At 36.2% G+C, this 21715-nt stretch overlaps 3 protein-coding genes and 1 non-coding gene across 12 annotated transcripts; 2 read left to right on the forward strand and 2 right to left on the reverse strand.

Moving 5' to 3' along the window:
- Positions 1 to 296: 296 nt before the first annotated feature.
- Positions 297 to 2003, reverse strand: LOC124179113 (U1 small nuclear ribonucleoprotein A). Its single transcript, XM_046563213.1, has 3 exons — positions 1891 to 2003; positions 1271 to 1512; positions 297 to 1122 (listed from the first exon to the last, which is right to left on the reverse strand). The coding sequence occupies exons 2-3, from the start codon at positions 1505 to 1507 to the stop codon at positions 664 to 666; spliced, it is 696 nt and encodes a 231-aa protein (XP_046419169.1). The 5' UTR covers positions 1508 to 1512; positions 1891 to 2003; the 3' UTR covers positions 297 to 663.
- A 563-nt stretch (positions 2004 to 2566) lies between these two features.
- Positions 2567 to 7437, forward strand: LOC124179114 (ninjurin-B-like). Of its 3 annotated transcripts, none has more exons than XM_046563214.1 (4): positions 2567 to 2766; positions 4317 to 4794; positions 5246 to 5736; positions 6537 to 7437. In XM_046563214.1, exons 3-4 carry the CDS (start codon positions 5359 to 5361, stop codon positions 6744 to 6746), a joined length of 588 nt encoding a protein of 195 aa, XP_046419170.1. In that variant the 5' UTR covers positions 2567 to 2766; positions 4317 to 4794; positions 5246 to 5358; the 3' UTR covers positions 6747 to 7437. The 3 variants fall into 3 exon arrangements, with proteins under 3 accessions (XP_046419170.1, XP_046419171.1, XP_046419172.1); XM_046563215.1 differs by having other exon boundaries at positions 5249 to 5736; XM_046563216.1 differs by lacking the exon at positions 4317 to 4794.
- Positions 7438 to 7795: 358 nt separating this feature from the next.
- On the reverse strand, positions 7796 to 19668 carry LOC124178927. 7 transcript variants are annotated; one of them, XR_006869916.1, is made up of 7 exons: positions 18661 to 19283; positions 15876 to 16705; positions 13395 to 13505; positions 12992 to 13057; positions 9627 to 9888; positions 8794 to 8845; positions 7796 to 7977 (listed from the first exon to the last, which is right to left on the reverse strand). XR_006869916.1 is itself a non-coding variant. In XM_046562748.1 (5 exons), the coding sequence occupies exons 2-5, from the start codon at positions 16356 to 16358 to the stop codon at positions 9658 to 9660; spliced, it is 891 nt and encodes a 296-aa protein (XP_046418704.1). In that variant the 5' UTR covers positions 16359 to 16705; positions 18661 to 19281; the 3' UTR covers positions 8870 to 9657. The 7 variants fall into 7 exon arrangements, 6 of the variants coding, with proteins under 6 accessions (XP_046418704.1, XP_046418702.1, XP_046418700.1 ...); XM_046562748.1 differs by lacking the exons at positions 7796 to 7977; positions 8794 to 8845 and having other exon boundaries at positions 8870 to 9888; positions 18661 to 19281; XM_046562746.1 differs by lacking the exons at positions 7796 to 7977; positions 8794 to 8845; positions 9627 to 9888; positions 18661 to 19283 and adding exons at positions 11343 to 11702; positions 19540 to 19668 and having other exon boundaries at positions 15876 to 16676.
- A 388-nt stretch (positions 19669 to 20056) lies between these two features.
- Trnaa-cgc lies at positions 20057 to 20128 on the forward strand. Its single transcript has one exon. It is a non-coding gene; the product is annotated as a tRNA-Ala (tRNA).
- Positions 20129 to 21715: the final 1587 nt, after the last annotated feature.

Raw genomic sequence — 21715 nt, forward strand, 5'->3', positions numbered from 1 at the left:
ACGGCAATTTCGTAGAGGAAAAATTAATCAAAATTGATCGATTATCGTATAATAAAGTAATCTATCACGTGTACTTCGAAATAAAATATATCTGTAGCAGAAGAAATACGCCTTTGCATAGGCAGCAATTTCATAATGGTAGGTCAGGTTGCCTATGAACAGACGGCAAAGATGACAATTTCGTTTTTTACTACCGATATTGGATAACTGTATTGAATTATTTCTATGCACTTCTTTTTTAAATTAAGATAATACTGGATCGGAGTATACGGTATAAATTATCAACAAAATTGGTGTAAAAATTGAAGGAAATTTTTTTATCCCCGCTTAGTCAAAAATAGGCCAAAGTGCAATGCGCGCTATTCCAGACGTATAATGTATATTTACAGGGGGGATAGTGCAAGCTTTATTTATATCAATGGAATTATATGACTTGTACAAGTACGGTGTATATAAATATAGATTATCTTCGGGAAATTACCGTATTGATAGTATGAATAGCGTAATTCTTAAGAATGCAACTATTTCACATCTCCGGTGAAAATTGACAGAGAAGAAAAATGAAAAAAAAAGCCAAATAACAAGATATCTAATGCGTACCACTCTAAAAATACAAAAATTCGTCGATATTTCACCGAAAGTTCTTCCTCGATTATTTATCATCTATTTCTTAGCAAATGATATTTTCATTGCATGCGACGGCGTTATTTTGAACCCTTGAAGTGCGTCCTTTGCCGCGCCAGATTGCACCTCGTTTTCAAACTCAACAAAGGCAATGTCGTGTCTGTTTGGTACTAATCTGACCTCCTTGAAGCCTGGGAATTGATTGAACAACATGGACAACATCATTTCGCTGGTTTCGTCAGGCAGATTGGTCAGGAACAGAATCTGGTTTGGCGGTTGTTCGGGCACTGCAGTGTTCGCCATTCCTGTGTGCTGAGGAACTCCGGAATGATAGCCGACTTGCTGAGAGTGTTTAGCCTGCTCCTTGGCACGCTTTTTCGCACGTTTCGCTTCCTCCTCTGCAGCAGGTACAACCCGCTTAGGTTTCTTTGGTCGTTCAGCAAACGTGCCCTTTCTCTTAGCTATTAGATCACTGTCCGTTTTCGCATACTGTATTCTCTATTAAGAAAAAGAAAACAGGAGGGAGGAAATTAGATAGAATATTAGTTTACTGATAAAAATTGCGTGCTAAGTTGAGCAACGATGATATTTCTAACATAAAACTGACGTTTGAGGATTCAAATCAGATCTGACTAGTTGTTCTCACCATTGGTTTATCGTAAAACGGGAAACCTTGCATGGATCGAAGGGCGTTAGTAGCGCTGGCGATCTCTTTGAATATGACGAATGCCTGGCCACGCATTTTCAGCGTTTTCAATGCAACGATATCAAGAATTTGACCAAACTGCGAGAAAATTGCATAGAGCGACTTTTGCAGCTCATCTTTGTTTATCTTCTCATTCAAATTGTTTATATAGATCGTGTTGTTTGGCCTTATATCCATTTTGCCTGTAATCAGAATCGGAGTTAGAACAAGTCTTATCGCGAGGTACAGCGATGACTTGTGTTTGTTTTGGTCAGCAAGGTGAAATCACTCGACTGACCTCTGAGCCGATGTCAAAGAAAAGGCAAAAGCAGAACCGTAATTTATATAATGTTCAATGTGGAAAAAAATCCGAATGCAAAATCATTGATGATCTTATTCATTATATTAAAAATGCCACGAATACGTGAACGCAGAAATGCTTTCGTATCTTTTTTGCATTCGGCGATTTCGGAATTTGCTGATTATCGCGATTAATATGGTATTACTGGTGATAAAAATTCGAAGACAGAGATATCGCATTATTTTGAACGCATTTGAAAGATAAAAAGCGTTGAACTTACCTAATTTTCACTACTTTATGATACAACCTAACACCTCAACTGCACACGCTTGTTAAGCGTCGATGTTTTGAGAGGTTATGTTTGCTGCAATCAAGCCGCTTGCAGTTTGCTGCCTGCGCGGCTGGCTTAGATTATAATTCCTAAATATAGCGACAGATAGCGCCGCGGCTCCGGACGCGTCGGCATTTGAATTTGAAATTTCGAACTACGGACACAACGGTCGTTATGGATTTGCTAAATATTTAAATAATTTATCGCGATTTGAAAGTTCCATATAATTTCACAAGATACATTATAAATATATGTGTACTTAAAGAGACTAGGAAACGAAAGATTTCGTGTTTTTTAATTTTTGTTACTACAATCTCTGCCAAACATTTTGGCGAAAGAAGAACTGAAAAATTCGGAAAATTAAGCTTAGGAGGACTAGGAAGGTTTTGGCGACTGACGATGTGACGAAAATTCAATTCGCTTTCATCAACTACAGAAAAAACATACGCAATTTTTGTTATTTTTTAGTTGTTTTTCACATTTTTGTCGATGCAAATCAGTGGTAAACGTAAAAAAAATAATTTTTAATAAGAAGGCAAGGTATTGAACGTTGAAGATAACCGTGCGTTCGAGTGTGGTACATATTTACACGCGTTTCATAGTTCGTACTATAGTATTTCCGATTCCTTCTACATCTAGGCCTAGGAAGGTGGAAATAAATAATCATAAGTCCTAATTGTAGAATTAGAGACAGATCAGAGATAGATCCAAACAGGAAAAAGTTGACGCCGCAGGTGCGGGCGGTGTGACCGGCGAAAATGGGGAAGGAATTCCGGGAGGAAAATCTAAAAAAATTTCAGATGTATTTGATTCGGATATTATATAGTAAGCATAAAGATAAATATGTTTTTATGGGTTTGCGCTGCAAACAATTTACCGCAGGCTCTGTGGTTTGGCTATGTGATTTCTACTCTTAACGGATGTGAAAAGCAATGATACATCACATAACGCTGATATTGAAAACGAGTTAGTTTATTATTCAACTTGCCTTTTTTCTGTCGAAAAGAAGAAAATCATCAGCTGCATAAATCGAGTGAAATCGAAGACGACGTTGCATTGCCACGAATAGAATATAAATATTTTCACTTCGTTTTCCTATCAAATTGGATAAAAGAAAACTTGAAACTGACCCTCTATCGATATCAATCAATACAACATTTTTATAATATGTAGGTTTAATTTTTGCTGCTGGTGGAAAAAAAATTATCACATGTCTTGAATACAAAAATTGCAGACAGATTAGAGACAGACGCGCGAAAAAATGAGGGAATAGAAAATATATTGACAATAATAAGAAAATTAGATAGAATGAGAAGTTGATTGAAGGAAAGTTTTCACAAATTTTGAAGAAAATGCAATTTAATCGTTTGATGTTGTTGTATATGGATTTGGAGTATATTGTGATGATTGGAGTTATGGTTACAACGGTTCGTAGTAAAGACTAGATTCACCAGCTCATTGTGTTGCTGTCTCTTAGAGCTTAGAACTTGTAAGGAACAATACCTATAATAAATGACAGTACAAGTATTAACTGTATAATTCATCTGGTTTTAATACCGGATCTGTAAATGATTTAATACAATATATACCGAGTTGTATAAATATATATATATATATATATATATATATATATATATATATTATAGACTCTGTGAACATATTTGACATCGCTTGCGTAAAAATAATAATTATTAAATACCATATTTCGTAGTGTAAAAATATATCCATGAATCATTGGATTTTACGATGACAATTTCACGGGCAATCACAATATAGATATGAATTATACTATTATCACATTATTGAATTTCAGTTACACGTATTTCACGCGGTATTTGATTACATTGATTAATGGTCCTTACTTGATTATTTACGCACCAATATATTTAAACGGGTTGCGGCTGTTTTTGAAGTAAAAAAAAAAATTTATAAAAAACCCAAATCCGAATTATTTTTGCGGTGACCGTCCAGAATCCCCCTGTGACAAACTCAGCCCTGAAAAAATTCTCTTGAAGCAACTCTTCGTGTCTTCCCTCAATTTTTTGATAACTGAGCTCTTGTAACCCTTGAAAAATGGAATAAAAATTTCAAGCAGCAATCGATCATATTCTGGGTAAAAAATCCTTCAAATCCATTAGACATCAAAATCCGACGGGGTAAAGACGATAACCCTGTGAGCTGATTCAGAATGCTCGATATGTAAATACCGTAACAATGTTTCATCGATGTTGAGTTGACTTAGAAGCTACATACCTATGTATACATACATACATGTGTAACGTCATGTGAATACACATTCGTTCGAACGTAAGCTCAAACTAAAATGCTGCTTCAATTTTGCAATACTGTAGCAATTGTTTCATCAATTCTTACAGTAAGTGCCGTGTGCGTGTGGATATCGAATTGACTTCTTCGACAAATACTCTTTGGAAATTCCCAAAGGAATGAAATTGAAATTTCTTCACGTAAACCGTAATACGTCAATGATCCGATAGAAGATCCGGATCAGACAGTGATTTATGAATACCATTTCAGTAAAAGGCAATTACGTAAAATTATCAGTAAAACTGTAAGGATACGTTCGCATTCTGCATTTTCTGAACGATTATTATTGTGTAGTAGTTAATTATATCGTTTGGTTTCCCGAGATTATTTTGACGTCAGAAGAAAAAAACTGTCGCAATCATCGTTGCAACGACTTTTCCGGAAGTAGCGGTTAGGAGGATCTGCTGCTTAGATTCTGTGAAAACGTGCGCAAACTTCTTTCTCGTTGCTACTTTGGCTGTGGGATAAGTAGGGGGAAGAATTTTGACCAAATATTCACGTCCCTGAGACCCGCAAGCCTTCCACAAGGTGAATATCTCCAAATCTACAAGAATAATTGAGGTTGACCGTCTTCGGGTATCTTCGGTCGATGTACAGTAATGTTCATTGATGCTTTTGTTTTTCGTCTAACTTCTTCACGGTCCGAAACGAAATGCGAGTTCGATTCTATGCGATTTGTGTGACAGTGACCGGCGATGCAGCCGGCGTGAGACGATGAGAATCATTGTCACATAATTCGCATATAGAATCGAACTCGCATATTCCTTTCGGACAGCAAACAAGTTAGCCGAAATATATGAAGACACTTATGAATATTACTCTACAACATCGTAAGTAGAAGCTCTTTCCTCCCCCCCCCCCCAACCTCCTCGTTGAATCATCATCTAACTTATGGTATATCGGGTTCGTAATAAGAAAAACTTATCGCGTCGCTAAAAGCGCTTGTATAAAGCGCCGCAAGCTTCCTGTTGTGTTTCAGTAGCGTCTAGGGAAACCAAACGGCAAGTCGGAAGCTAAATCTCGAGGACTGCAGTGCGATTGGAAAATCGGAAGTTTTTATACCAGGATCTAACGAAGGTTCGGAGTCTGATCATGAGTAACGAGAATGGTGCGAGGAATCCGAACATTAATCATAACGAAAAACCCCGTGAGGTACGGCTTGGACTGGAGGGTATTGGTGGAACAACGAAGCCTAAGGACCCGGTAAATTTGGATGAAGTTAACAAAATGACCAGAACTTCGGTGTTGAACGGAGTGCAATTCACCGGTCTTGACGATAACGATTCGCGGCGAACTCGATCGGTAAAACCGGTGAATTATGCCGCGAGGAAGACCGTGGCTCAGGGTATGATGGACATTGCGCTTCTCACATCCAACGCGAATCAACTCAAGAGTCTAATCGAGTACCAAAGTCATGTCAAGACGTACCTCTTCGTGATGGTTCTGATATGCGTCAGTCTCGTACTGCAGGTAAATTCAGTAAATTCGAGGTGAAAAAATTTCTACATTATTTTACGCAAATTCTGCTCATGCAAGGTGTATCGAGAACTTATGAAACAGTTTGAAGTTTTCTGATATGTATAATTTTTAACTTTATTGGTCATTTTTCAAGTGTTTTGAATTCTTTCGAAGTATTCAAAGTCATTCGCCAAAATGGATATACGTTGACTCGAAAAGATTTTTGCTACCGACTCACCCTCCGCTGGTTCACGTTACTTTTCAAATATTAATTATCATTCGTTAGTCGGTTAGTTTTTATTTAAATAAATACATCCAAACCACATCCCGCAGATTCATTTGACGTTTCACGAGGTATTACGGCCAATTAAGCCGTCTAGTGTTGTAGTACTTATACTAATTGGAACTGTTAACGTTCTCCGATAACGCGGGTGGTTTACCAAGATTATGAATATTGTTAATAAACATCTACAACGCGTGTGCATTTTATTTCGAATAATAAGACAGTGAAGACACCGCGTGTAGCGGAATACGCATAATACGCATGTAGCTTACGCAGAATTTTCGTGGGGATTTCCATCGACGAGAAAAAAAAGACAAAGGATGCGAGCAGCTTCTGCGTCATTCGCTTTCTCTTCTGTGAAATATGATAATTATTCACAATTGCAACACTCTTGTAGATCTTCTGATTTACCCGCGCATGACTGTCGAACTTTTCCGTCGTCGAAGGAATTATCCTCGTCTTCGATTTTTACTGTCACTCGACGTTTTTCCCCCTTCATTAAATACATCGAATCACTTTTCTTTTCCAGATCACTGTAGGCGTCACGCTCATTTTCAAAGGCCGTTTCGACTCAAAGTTTAAGGACAAGGCTGCCGCGGCGAGAGTAAATAAATATATAATGACCGCAGTGTTCCTGATAACGGTGATAAATATATTTATCGCAGTATTTAGCACCGGTGGTAATTCGTCCGGAAATATTTCCAGTACCGCAATAGACGCTACCAGAAATAACTCTTAATTATTCCCTGTTATTATTTATTTACGATATTTGTATACGTATGTACGATAATTTTAACGATGACTGATTAAATTTTCACTGCCTCCGCATATTATGAATTAATAATAGTAACGATTTTCGTAACAATTATACAACTTGAAATGAGAAATTTTGTTTCAAATTTACCGTTCAGATTAAATTTACAATGTTACTTCGGTGGAAAGAGAATATATAATAATATAATAATACAATAACGATGTCGTAATAAGATGAAAGCTTGGACAACCGCAAAAATATATTTAAGAAACAAACACTACCTTAGATTATTATACGCACGAATGTAAGGCAGACAGCGGAAGTTCAAAAAGTTGGTATCGCGTGAAATGTGGTCTGATATATCTATAATAGCGAGCCTTAAGGAAAATATGTTTTTATGGATTTGCGCTGAAAATAATTTACCGCAGGCTCTGTGGTCTGGCTATGTGATTTCCAGTCTTAACGGATGTGAAAAGCAATATTACATCCTATTACACTGATATTGAAGATGAATAAGTTTATTATCCAACTTGCCTTTTTTCTATCGAAAAGAAGAAAATCATCAGCTGCACAAATCGAGTCGAATCGAAGACGACGTTGCGTTCCCACGAATATTCGCCATTAACCTGTTTGCGACATTTCTATAAGCTGTCTGAATTAAATTGAGTGAAAATTTGTCATTTTTATTTTTTTACTTTCAATTCCGCGTTTCGCAGAGCTAAGTTCCGAACCAAATTAAGAGCGACATTAAATCATGGCAAAGGGAAAAGGTAAAATAATTTCAGCATTCACAACGATTATAGTGTTCCGTAAATATTTGCTATCGTTATTTTGCAAACATGCGTTTGCCACAAGTTGTATTGACAGTGTCGATTTGTTTTTCCGACGTTTCCTTCTCGTCGCTTCGGTGCTGATCGTAATTTGCGATAAAGTTTTCACAGATTAGCAAGAATCTTTTACGCCAGTTTGAGAAAATAAAAATTTTCTTTCAGGTGGCGGTGGAAAGGGAGGTGATGTGAGTTGTCATTTTCACAGCATATCGATCGATTTATTATATAATCGCGCTCAAAATCTTCATTCAAATTCGAGTGATGCACCGAATTCTCGTTTCTATTAAATCTACATTTTTCACACAAATTTATACCCAAACAGAAAAAAGTTGAGGCCTCAGGTGGTGCAACCGGCGGAAGTGGGGGAGGAATTCCGGGAGGAAAATCTGCGGAAGTAAAGTTCGAAGTTAGCGGTGGTAAAAAGGGAGGAAAAAAAGGTTAAGCTTGTTGAAATACTTTCGATCCCGTATCTCAATTGAGTTCGAATAAAAACAATCGTATTCGTTACTGAGCGGAATGTCAATATTGTAACAGGTAAAAATGTGTTTGCAGTGGTGCGTTTCGAAGACGGATGGATATGTAGAGAATTCGCGGTCCGGAGAAGATAAACACAATGAATATGCGTATCTCTTGTTTGCTTTAGATTTCGAGAATGATGCAAATGTATATTACACATACGAAAAATCGGACATACGTAATTTGACTCGTTCGTCACGCAGCACTGCGAGTTATAATTTAAGGATATGACATCTCGTTGCATAAGCAAATATTTTCAAAACATGTACAAAATTCACAAATTTTAGATCGTATAAATGCTATACCGAATCACGAACTTCTTTCTTTTGCTCTCCGAAATACATAATATAGATTTCACTTGGTTCTCGTATGAAATTGGGTAAAAGAAAACTTGGAATTGATCATTTATCGATGTCAATCGTTACCGCAATTTTATAATATTTTCATGAAATTTTTGCTGCAGGTGGAAAAAAATGATCAGTTGTCCCGTGTACAAAATTGCAGACAGATTAGAGACAGACGCGCGAAAAAATGAGGAAAGCATGAGAAGTTAATTCAAGGAACGTTTCAACAAATTTTGAAGAAAATGCAATTTAATCGTTTGATGTTGTCGTACATGCATTCGGTAGAATATTATGATAATTGGAGTTATGATTACAACGGTTTGTAATAAAGATTAGATTTACCTGTTCATTTTTCTGTTGTCTGTTATAACTTATAATTTGCGTGGAACAATACCTATAACAAAGGACCGTACAAGTATTAACAATATATTTCATCTCGTTTTATTACCGGATCCGTAGTGAATTTAATACAATATGTACCGAGTTGAATAAATATATACATACAGGCTCTGTGAACATGTTTAATATCGTTTGCGTAAGAATAACTATTATTACAGTATGCGTATTGGTATCACGTGTCATATTTTGTCGTGTATTAAGGTATACATCACGTCCACGGAACATCGGACGGGTAATTATAATTCAGGTATGATATATGCATTACATTATTATCACATTATCAAATTTCAGTTACAAGTGTTTCACGCATTATTTGACAACATTGATTAATCACCGTTATACATATCTCTCGAATATTTGAATTTCATCGATCAATTATTAATTATCAGTACATTGTTGTACGTACCATCATGAAAATAATCACGTCAATTCGTATATGCAATAAAATATACCGTTGAAAGTTAATTCATCTTGAATGTATCATACACTGCTGTATTTGTAAGAAAATCGTTTACCACGAGTTGTAATATTTTTGCCAATGGGAAAATTACGGATCACATTTAAACGGAACCTGAATTTTCTCTACTCTTGTCGAATCAGATTTTTTAATACCGATTTACCAATCAAATTTCCAAAATCCAGCATATATATACATACAATATACCTACATTAAACACATAATTCCGAGAGAATAACAACGATGCGAGATAAAATTCGGTTAAAGCGATCTAGTTCCATGAAATAAAAATAAAAATAAAAATAAAAATAAAAATCACCGATAACCCGGCAAAATTCGAAGCGGCCGATTTATCGAAGACCGGATCCCAGTCGGCTGGTCGAAGAACCTTTGGTGGTGTTGACATCGGTCAGAGCAGAACTGTCTCGCATATCAAATGCCGATATGACAGCGTTGACAGCGACGGTTAACAACATCAGGACCAAGCAAATGTTGTTCCAAATGTTTGCCTTCCTCTGGTCTTGCTGCTTGTTTATGTTCAAACTGGATCCCAGAAGGATGCATATCACGCCTTGTATCACCTACGTACGTGGGTTTTTATATAGGGCGTTGCGGTGGCGTGGATTTCCGGTTTACCATCGCGTATTTCCGGCCAGGTTGGTCGGGCGGTGGTAGAAAAAAATGTGGGACAAGGACGAGGCGAATTGGATTTGAAAAGAGGACGGGGGGCAAAAGAGAAAAACGATAATATCAAAAAAATTAAATTCGAACGAGGATGGATAATTGAATTATGAAAAAATGATACGATAATATTTTATCACGGGAAAAACAACATTCGCACAAACAAACAAACATAATATTTATGTCAACCAAACCGCAATTAATCTTACCGATATTTCAATCCGTTGTAAATATGGAAACGTCAATGTTGTGTGAACGCTTTGTTTTTACGCTTGAAATACGAATATCAGCATAATTCCAAGCATTTATATATATATATATATATATACATACCCCGTCTATAACCACCTTGGTGTACAATTTTACAATCATCGAGTATATATTAGGTATGCGTTACCGTATTAATTAACTCATGTACAGTGACCATGACGGTATTGACTGCTTCTACGAGTCGATGTTATATCTGTCGCTGTATTGCGGAACCAGCAGGTGTCTTTGTACAGGTGTGTGTTGTTTGTGTTGTGTGTGGAAAAAGAATTTCGTTACCGGTATACTTATATACGATGGCCGCTTTCGCATTCTTAAATATACTAAATACCCTATACTTCCTTATTAACGGCTTAGTCTATACTTTGGCTTTTCACTGTGCATGCACATGATTAAATAAGCGATCTTCACCAATTATTATCAGTAGTTGAAATTTTATATCCAAATCCAGAACGTCGCTTGGCGGCAGAAAGTTAACGAATAACCTGCTACTTAGGCTGGCTCATATTACATTATTTTTAAAATAGCTTTTTGATAGGTACGTGTTTTAGCTTAGCGTAATTGAATCAAGGTATAAAATTTTTCACGATGCTTTCTGTAGAATTAATACTCGCATAATTGACTTAAATCGATCAGCTGATAGTCGAGTACGACGCCATATTGCCTTTGCACTCGTTTGTTTTGCCAGAAATTACGTAGATATTAATTTATTTTGAGAATTGGTGAATTGGTCCGATCAGACGATGTTAAAAATACTTAATTTTGCAAAATTCCACTTATCGAAATTTTTTTTTTCATCTAATATCTATCTCGCAGACTCGTAAACATATCTGCAATTGGATCAACCGGCTTATATCAACAACCGTTTGCTCGCGTTAAGCGTGTAGGAATTTTGAACTTTGAACGGTTCAATTAATGCCATGAATAATTATTGTCCCCTTCCTAGACTAACAAGAAAGGTATCCCAGATCAATCTCTGCGATTTCATTTCTTTTGTAATATGTTATAGTAGACTAAAAACTGAACGATTGGAAAAGTTTCCTCGTAACGAGAAATGAAAAATGTAATTTTTTCAATAATGAAAAAAAAACACGTGTCGCTTATTTTTCACTCTGTTGTAACATATTGCAAAAGAAATTAAATCGGAGATATCTACCTGGGATACGTTCCTTGTAAGTCACGACACGAAGCATTAAGTTCAATTCGGTGAATCGGTTGCCTTTTCAGGGTATAATTCATGCCGTTTTCGATTATACGCCGCCGAATATTGATACGCGATATGCGCGTTGCTTTGCTCCATTCCAAAACCGGATATGATGATGTTGATAAGACTGATCAAAAACACCCCCAGTAGTATCAAGTCGTTAAGTATCAAGGCTGCCCTGTGATCCCGACTCTTGTTGATGTTCAGCCCGCCGATAATGACGTAAAGAACGCCGACGAAGGCCTTTCGAAAAATCGAAACCAGACATTTGTACATTCCGTTTTTGGTCATTAATCGTTTTTCTCTGATCAATATCGTTACCTAATTCGGCAAATTGATCCAATTGCAACGTGGCACGCGCCATATATTTCACATTCCTGTACGCATATAAACTCTTTCTCTCAAAACGCAACGTCGACATCAATTGCTACCCGACAGCATTTCGGCGGCGACATCGGACATCAGGAGACCGTTCAATCCGGTCGGATCGAACGTCGCGATGAACAAATTGTCCAGGAATACGACGAAGCTGAGGGTGACTCTAGCCTTGCCGATCAAGTCGACCGATCGAGCGAATGCGTTGTCATCCATCCTGCAGTCCCTCAGCAAATTTAAGGAGAGTGAAAGAAGCCCGGAAAGGATCTGCGGTGTTTGTTTTACTGTTTCTTTCTTTTTCTTTTTTTTTTTTTAACGTCACGTAGGAGCATTCATCAACTAAGTCGCAACGTCGTCAATTGGACCAAGTTGCGAGCAATAATAATAATAATAATCATAACAATAACAATAATGACAATAATTACCGTGATCGAAACTATAGTGCACGGTGAAAGTGCAGTAGTCGGCATTGCGAAGGAAAAGAGAGAAATATGTCAAATTGTTTATACGTAGTCTTGTTGTTGAAGATGTAAGCGTATAAATGAGGAAACGAAAATAAATTTGTGTGGTATTGTCGAAAGTAACAAAATTAAATTAAAACTTATGCTCGACGTTTTTATACAGTAAGAAGTGTTATTTAATAATTGCTACGCGATTATAATAATGAATTGGTATATTATTGCGGCATAGCGTTTTTTTTTCCGTCATCGTGCGTTTAACAACAAATATGTAATAATCTATATATAGCTGATTTCTATAAATATGTAATAATTTGCGTGTAAATTTGCACAACAATTGCTGCAAGCTGTGTCGTGGTACAGGGATAATTTTTTGTCATATAAACATGCGAAACAAACAGACACATTCATACACACACGTAAGCTTAGTACGTAATTGAAAGTATTATTCATCGCCATGGTGGAAATTTTCCAGGCTAAAACTGACGGTAAAAAGATTGCGAGAATTGTTCCGGTTTGGTATTTCCGATGTTTAAAAGTCGTACATTTGTAAGTCAAGGAAAAGAAAATGTGAATCACGAAACAAGGCCTGAAATGACGTGATTCTTTGTTCAAAAATTTCCACCTCAGAGATCGACGCTTATTTCCCGTGTCTATAAATAACAATGAATTACGTTAAAATTTATTGCAAAAGTTTACCTGGAGACCGATTGACGTACAGATCAACGACAGCATCAGGATATAGAACTCGTGCTGCTTTCCAACCTGCGAACAAAATGATAACACGTTGAGGAATGTTTTTTTTTTTTTTTTTTTTAATAGGGTTTATACCTACAATCAGGATATTTCGAAAATCGATTGTTTTTCAAATTTCATTTTCGTAATGTACATATATTCAAGTATATACACGGAAAATGTCGTATCGATCCGACAAATATTCTCGAAGTTACGCGAGCATTTGCAAAGACGCTCCGGAGCGTTTGAAAGTGCTTTTGAAACTTTGCTCATCGAAGATCGGATATAGCAGATTTAACAATCATTATTTTTGGAAATAAAAAATATCAGAATGAAATCAACATTTAACTAAAAACACAACGCAAACCTGCAGGATGTATTTCAGCTGTGACGCATTAGCGGTAAGAAGAGCGATGTCCAGCATCCCTTGAGCGATCGTCTTCTTCGTGGCATATCGATTGACGTCCAACGACTTGATCTGTAATCCAAAATTCACACGATCATAAAGAGCTGTTCTTCTCTCTGTTTGATTTCGTCGCATTGTTCTCACCGCATAGATTAATCAGGGAATTATAGTCACTGCAATGATTGCTGATCTAATTAATTACTCGATTTATCATCGTTGGAGTCACGTGATATACCGGATTACTTCCGTGATGCGCCCCATAGGGGCCCCTAATTATAGGCAAATCGGGGTACAAATCTACTCTGAGCAATTCCGCTTTTCTTTTGTTTAGCTAGAGTAAAACTCGGAGCTGCTCGGAGTGGATTTGTACCCCGAATTGCCTAAAATTAGGGGTCCCAGTGGGGCGCGTAACGGAAATAACCCGGTATAACAAATTGCGACATCGAACGTACATACAATTTCAAACACCGAAAGAAAACATTTTTACTTCTTGTTTCTTTTTTTTTTTTTTTTATCGTGTAGAACGGATTCATTGAATTCCGATCGATCATCGCACTTACGAATGACTCCGCTATCTGAAGCACCGACATATTTTGGTGATTTTGAACCCGCACTCGAATTGTAACGACCGTTATATGTTTTCAAATTTCGAATCTAATATGCGGCCTTGCGCAAACTGCAGCGCGCTCGACTCGCGGTTGAAAAGCAGCAGATCTCACAACTTCCAAATCCTTAATGCGGGCGCGATTTGTACGCGTGTGCAAGTTAAACGCGACGAGGCAAGGTGAACGGGTACAACGTACTCTGCGGTAGCCATACTCGAATGAGTAAGAGAATTTTTCATACCTATACCCTGAAAGTGTAGCGTCTCGGCTACAGTGACGGCATGCTGAAAAACGTCTATGTCGCATTTATGCGCAGATCCCCGATCCCGGATGACGTTGCACGCCGTTTGTGGGAATTAATTTGCCAAATTGCTCGCTCAGCTCAATTCGCCCGTGCGGTAATTCGGAGCCTCGTTGTTATTTAGTCCGTTAGCCAATTTTGTCACAATTATATAAACACGTGATCCGTGAATTTTTTTCACGTACTTTTAAACCGTCCGAGAACATTCACACATTTTGACTTGAAACGTGAAACAAAAAAAAAAAAAAAAAGTTCCAGAATTTTTTCAAGATAGAACATACTCGTTCCATTTTTATCGCACGCTCTGTCATCTTTTCGCAGATTTTGTCTCAGTTCAGTTCAAATTGAATTCCATCTTTCGTAGATCGGTCATTGAAAAGAAATTGCGATCGGTAGGATCGTCGGTGTACTGTTTCAACGCGACTCGCGATAAAAGTGAACTCCGCGATTGAGAACGACCGATTTTTACTATTATTGTTACCGCGATCCGATTGAATTCTATCAATTCCAACCGATTTACGTCAAGTTTCATTGTCTCCCGTAACTTTTTACGTCGTTTTTACTCGGTCCCTTCTTGTTACAACTAGAGCTCTCTGAAACCGGTATTTGGAAAGTGCGATTTTCGCTCGAAAAGAAAACAGAAAAACATTCAAACAAAGCCGTGTTGCCTGTATAGATAGACGATTGGGGACTGAAGTTTCCCCTTTAGAGTTGTGAAACCCGAAGCCGAGATTAGACAATTCTACGATCTATAGAGAGCACCGTTGATTACGAAGAATGATGAAAAGGCATCAAGCGGTTCTCTTATCAGGGTAACCCGTTCGGAATTTCTTAAAGTGAAAGTTAGGAGAAAAGATAAATAATGTTAAAAGAAAAAATAGTTTAAAAATATCCACCGATAACGGTGAACACAAATGAAACAATATCTCTATCATGCGTTAGAAATGATCCTGAGTAAATTTTGGGCAAGCATTAAATTCGGATGAAAAACACTGGCGTTTAATTATCTTTGAGGTTCATAGTTGTTAAACATTTCCTCAAATTGTTGATATCCTAGCCAGGGTTATTCAAATTTAATTGCCAAAAACAGCACATGTAAACAAATGATCGAAAATCGTGCTTTTCCACGACAAAAAGGATTTTTTGCTAATATACCATGAAAATCCGAATGCCAATTTCTACACAAACTTAATATACACCAAAAAATTTTATAGAATATTTCTAAAATTGTTCTTCATTTCAATTATATTGGATCCACTATTCCCAATTTTGAAATTTCGACTTCAGATCCGTAAGCAGTGATCCCGAAAACTATGAATTTTATCAAGATTAACTTTTTGAATTTCGAGTGTAGAAATTCATAATCAGCGACTTCAGAAAATTGTATCCACGAAAGGGTTAAACTCATTTCTACCACATTGTTGCAGGGATGTTGTTTCATTGATCGTCTTCGCTATAATATAATCATTGACGCAAATGACATTATTTTCTACACCGTCTCCTCCCTTTTTCAAACTTTTCCCGCCAATTTCTTACAGCATTAATCACGCTCCGAAATCCAATGTCCGGTTTGTCCTGTTCGGGCGGAGAAGGCGGTGGAGGATCGTTTTTCCCCTTTTCCGGATCGACGCTGGCGAGAGATTTGGGCCTGATCTGCAGATCCTGGCTCTCGAGATTCTCGCTCTTTCTCGTCGGAGGATCCGGTATGAAATTCGCCTCGGATCCCTGATCGAATCCCTCGTTCGTAAAGCCGGCCGTGCTGCGCTTGTTCAACGTCTTGACCCTGTTGTTCGATTCTTCGATCGTTTTTCTCGCGTTTGAAAACTCCATGATTTCCGGTTCGTTTCGCGGCAGTTCCTCGACCGCTTCCGCCATCGGCATCATCCGCGGTGGCATGGGTTTAGACTTTTCAAGCGGACTCTCGTAAGTTTCTTCGAAATCTTCATTGTTTCCCCCGGATTTTCCGAACTGCGACGGTTTCAAGTTACTCTCTATCACCACTTCCGCATACCCCGACATTTTTAAAGATTTATAAATTTTTTTATTTATTTTTAATTGCTATTTATTTATCGTCTATGATTCGATGATCTTTGTTACTTCTTCCACCGCGATGTTACACCGATATTCATTCGTTACTGCACGCTTAACTTATTTATTCGTGCCATATATCATCGATGATGACAATTCTTTTTCCCCCGCAACAATATTCCCAAGATTTGTATTAGCCAATATGGCGCCGCGCTTCGTGAACAGCTGATCGTTTCAGACTGATATAACAAATTGATTCTACAAGTTACAGAATACTTTCTACTAAAAACTGTCAGACTTTAAAGGCACCTTGAATCAATACGAAATAAAATTATACACTGTAAAAAAAAAAAATATATCTTTGTTAACATTAATACAAAAGTCTGGGAATTTTCTTTTTCTTTTTGCGTATACCCTTCACAAAATTTCAAATACGATGTTGAGTACAAAAAGCGTGGAATTTTTATGATAAAAGCATCGGTTCGTAATATTGTTACATATACTCAAGTATTTAAATTATTGTATACATGTACGGGATAATAAACCATTCAGAAGAATATTTTCTTTCGGTTCAGAAAGATTCGACAAATGATAGAAAAATCCAATGAAATATAAAGCGGATACCTTTTCAAATCGTGGTTGTAAAATTATTATTCCTCTTATTTAATTTAATATTCATTTGAAAATTCGATATTTGCATACAGCGATTTGTATACAATAACGATGTTCTCGTTTCTATTCTCGCATCGTATTGTTTAAATAAAAATTTTGTGAATAAAAATGACTTGTATAATAATGTTCAATTTGACGTAGATCGTATTTTTCGTTCGGTTCCAATTGATATTCCGAATCGTATTATGTTTTCAACGCACCGCTAACACCAAATGAGTTAATATACACATATTGTTATCGCCAGGGCAAAAAATGTATTTTTACGTTGCTTGTTCGAAAAATTCTTGAACGATTTTTAGATATTCAATGTCGTGTATATTAAATTCTACATCAGTGTATTCAAGTTATTGTTCAATTATTAATTCAGCCATACGAGTTCATGAATTTGCATTTCATGTACCTCGTTTGTAAATTTCATATGACATTGTATGATAAATATCTTGTAAATATGTTGTAAATTTTACATAATTTTTAACAGTGTATACGATGAAAAATTTCTGCAAATCCAAGTTTACTTTCGATTACCGTAGAATGCGTAAGACTAAGAATTTATTCATCTCTCAGAGATAATATTCTAGACACGAACACATAGTGTGGGCCTTATTTGCGATTGGGAAAAATTTTGATGTGTTCACCCGCCAGATTGGCTTCAAGTATTTAAAAAAAATCTGTACAAAAGATCAGCTGTCTATCTTTTTTATAACCTTTAAATAACATGCGTTTTTATGACGCTCCCAGTTTCGATTTTTGATTTTCACGTTCTTGGCAATGAAAAAATCTGGGACTTGTATAATACCTTATGTAAGCTTCTGAAAAGAACCGAAAGCTTCTTGGACTTTTCACTATTACGCTTTAAACAATTACGTTTGATATTAAGAATCATTTTCGGGGCACATCACGATTTTTTCATACTTGAAGTACGTTTTGGATAGCATTTGAATAATTTACGGTTCTCTTAGTGTACATGAAAAATAGAAATAAAGTTCGATCGTCTGGGGTACATAAATATATATAATACATGTAAATAAGTTCACAATATATAGACGGATTTTGTATAATACCTAGGAAATGAACAACAAGGATAGAGAAATGAAACATGAATACTTGAATAAAGAAATTTCTAGATCATCAACGAATAAATTTTAATTTCAGGGACTTAAATATAGGATATTATAAGTCCCAGATTTTTTCAGCGTCCGGAAGGTGATGTTAAAAAATCGAAAGTGGGAGCGTCATAAGAAAACATGTTATTCAAATGGGGGAAAATTAGTCCTCGGGGTCACTCCTTTGCACTGATATAGAGAGCTGATCTTTTTCACAGATTTTTTTTAAATACATAATTGAAGTCAATTTGCGGAGCGAACGCATAAAATTTTTTCCAACCCCCAAATAAGGACCATCATAATATACACGTACTTTTGTAATTTTTTTTTTTAACCATTCGATTTTCGAAGCTTTTACACCATCTTCAATTTTATTCATTTATAAACCATTTTTCTCAGAAACACTTTCTCCTCTGTGCAAGAACTCTGCTTAAAGACGTGCGGTTGAAAAACAAAGTTACAAAACTAAACAATACGGAAATTTATACAGGGATAAAGTTTATTTGAATTAAAATTACCGCAATGTTAAATTTATATTGTTTTTCCGCGTTTTATTTTCCGTCTTAATTCACAGTTGTTTCACCGCTGTCCGATTCCACAGCAAAATTTGCGAAAAAAACATAAAACAAAAAAGAAAAAAAAAAAAAAAAGTCCCACCAGATACCGATTACGAGTTAGTGGTAAACAGACGCGTTTCAAAATCGTGCAGGAATATAATATCGTAACTATAAGGATACGTCGAGTATCGAGTTTGATTTTATCACGATTGATTAATATTTATATATCAACGATCGTGCTGGACGATTAAGAATATCGTTGAAATTAATTTTATATTAATTTATATTAATTATTATTAACTATACAGAATAAAACTCGCCGAATTGCACAGCGTGCAAGTTTCGCGATATCGCGGCGAACCGTCGCCCGCCGGTGTTTTTTGAACGTGCAGGTGAATACTTAATGCGAGCGGTGTATACACAACAATTAATTAACACTAAACAACCGGAGTTATAACGATCAGATGGCGGGCGGAGCGCGGCTGAATGACCGTTGATTTGTTGCTTCTTCAAGCGTCTCGGAACGACTGATTGCTATTTAGCAATACCCGATATCGCCAGTAATTGCGGCACACAATTCAAACCGAACAAAAGTGCAGGTTCTTTTCACCGTTTCTTTTCCATCGTGTACCTTATACATATACATATACATGTATATATATATATATAAATATATGTGTGTGTGTAGACACTCCAGGCTTTCTATAATACGCGACAAGCGAATAATCGCGATCACGTTTAGGATTTATTAATTTTTTTCAACCGTTCAGACTTTTTTTTTTTTATGCAACGTTATTATACGACTATCGTGTATGACAAAGATGGTGATTAAATACTCACAATTGTTATAATATACGTGCTTTTGTCGATTGATGTAAGAGAAGTTAATTTTCCGATTAAGTACTTTTTGGTTTGTTTTATTATTGTTAAATCAAGTAACATTTAATTTGGTAAATTTGACAAATTTCAGTTTGGTTGAGTACACCTGGATACATAATTAACGCGTTATTCCCGATTTTCGTGACGCATTCTACGCGCATCGACATTTCGCGATCGCGATCTTAATTCGCACTGTCCGAAATCTGCGAGAGTTGTTATTATTATACCCGCGCGATGCGACGCAGAAGACAAATATGAGAAAAAAAAAATCTGTGATATAGCCTTTGTTCAGTAGCCTCGCTCCAAACTGCATCATGTGCGTTAAAAATTTCTCAATGCTGTTTCTCCATGGTCGTCCTCCACCGTATTTGTTGTCTTTTTACTTTTTTCGTCTCATACCGCGATTCTGACGTCAATTGCTTCGACGGTTCACTTATACTCTGCGTTTTTATCTGTTTTAGTCGTTTGCAATAACATCGGGGGTGTAACTCAGTGGTAGAGTGTCTGCTTCGCATGCTGAAAGTCCTGGGTTCAAATCCCAGCTCCTCCAAAGACCGTAAATTTTTTCCTTTTTTTTTGTCCTTCTTTTTCCATTTGTACTTGTTCTGTGATTTTGCTGCTTTTCGTTATCTTGAAATATTTACATACATTTTTACTATCCATCAACAAAACAGCGGAATATTTTTACATGATATATTAATAGATAAGTAAAAGTGAATCTTGTAGACTCATTTCTAGTGATCTTATAGATATTTCATTTTATTGTCCGGTATTTAGTTTGAAATTTTGAAAACAAAAGTCTCGCGGGATTTTTCGATCGCATTTGAATTCCTCTATATGTATATACATATAATATTTTCGATTGGACAAAAAATTTTTAGAACATGGCCGTGAATCTATTCGCGCGAAATTTTTTAATGCGAATAAAACACGCTGAATAAAATGTTGCGATTACGTACGATTATACATAATACTTAATGATGTATTGCAAAAAGCGCGCTGAAAATTTGAATAATCAGTTGCGCGGGAATATTGAAACAAGCATAAATTTTCGTCAGCAATTTTTACAAAGGCGTGGATGTTATAAACAGGCGGAGTAACTGATTATGTATCTATGATTAATTAATTCCGTAACGTATTATTTGCAGGATTTCTTCACGCTGGTTTGATTTAATCGTACTTATCGTGTTAACAGAAATAAGGTGTAACAGCTAGGCGCAAAGATTTCACCTGCACCGCGACGCTTTCGTTATGTATTATAAATCGTTTATACCGTCTATTTGTTGGTTTTTTTTCTTTTTACTTCTACTACTACAACTAATTTTATCGTAGAATTGCAAAATATCACAATCTTACTGCAGCATCGATTTATCTCGCTTTTATATTCATCAACAGACTATATATATATATATATATATATATATATATATCTGGCTATATAAGCTGTCGTTTATTACAGACTGCAAGCATGATGTTATACTTAAATATCCGTTGATTTGCATGGAATTTTCTCTCTTCGTGTAACTCTATATATATATATATACAACAGTGAAATAGCATAATAGTTTCATTGCGATAGCGATCTTCTCTTCCGTAGTTATTTATAACAATCGTAGACGACGTTGACAATAAGAGCCGGCGATAGTTATGACTTCTTGAAAAAGGAAGTTTATAGCGATCAACCGTGACTCGGGACAAACTAACTTTGCATGGCATGATAAAAAAGAAGAAGAAAATAAAAAGAAAGTCAAACTTGAGATTCATCCGTCGCATTTGTTTTCCATTTCCCAATTCTCTCACACTGTTACACTACATAGGGATAAGTTACACATTATTCTCCATTGTGCAAAAATCATTGTAAATTTTTTGTCTCGTCGGAATCTCTCTACATTACATTCGAAATAATAATTATCAACGTAAATGACACTAGGGATTTTTGCGCTAATTTTGCAGCCATGCAATCGTTACTGTTAATATTATTTAAGCTTACGATTTATATATACGTACACATAATACTACATACAAAATTAGTTGATATTCTTAACGTTTTAAGTTTAAACAATACTTAATCGCTTAAAAGTTGCGTGAATTACAAAGTAAAATAATTTTTAACACATTTTTTCCTTTACACTTATAA

Source organism: Neodiprion fabricii, chromosome 3 (genome assembly GCF_021155785.1).
Source record: "Neodiprion fabricii isolate iyNeoFabr1 chromosome 3, iyNeoFabr1.1, whole genome shotgun sequence".
In the NCBI taxonomy this organism is placed as follows: domain Eukaryota; kingdom Metazoa; phylum Arthropoda; class Insecta; order Hymenoptera; family Diprionidae; genus Neodiprion; species Neodiprion fabricii.

Excerpts from the sequence above, each read along its gene's own strand:
- LOC124179113 (XM_046563213.1), bottom strand. The coding sequence starts at position 1,507 with ATGGATATAAGGCCAAACAACACGATCTATATAAACAATTTGAATGAG. Across the intron at positions 1,123-1,270 it reads CGTTTTACGATAAACCAATG|AGAATACAGTATGCGAAAAC; the intron begins GTGAGAACAACT and ends TTTTCTTAATAG.
- LOC124179114 (XM_046563214.1), top strand. The coding sequence starts at position 5,359 with ATGAGTAACGAGAATGGTGCGAGGAATCCGAACATTAATCATAACGAA. Across the intron at positions 5,737-6,536 it reads GCGTCAGTCTCGTACTGCAG|ATCACTGTAGGCGTCACGCT; the intron begins GTAAATTCAGTA and ends TTTCTTTTCCAG.
- LOC124178927 (XM_046562746.1), bottom strand. The coding sequence starts at position 16,358 with ATGTCGGGGTATGCGGAAGTGGTGATAGAGAGTAACTTGAAACCGTCG. Across the intron at positions 13,058-13,394 it reads AGCTGAAATACATCCTGCAG|GTTGGAAAGCAGCACGAGTT; the intron begins GTTTGCGTTGTG and ends TTTTGTTCGCAG. Across the intron at positions 11,703-12,991 it reads GTACGTCAATCGGTCTCCAG|GCCTTCGTCGGCGTTCTTTA; the intron begins GTAAACTTTTGC and ends ATTTTTCGAAAG.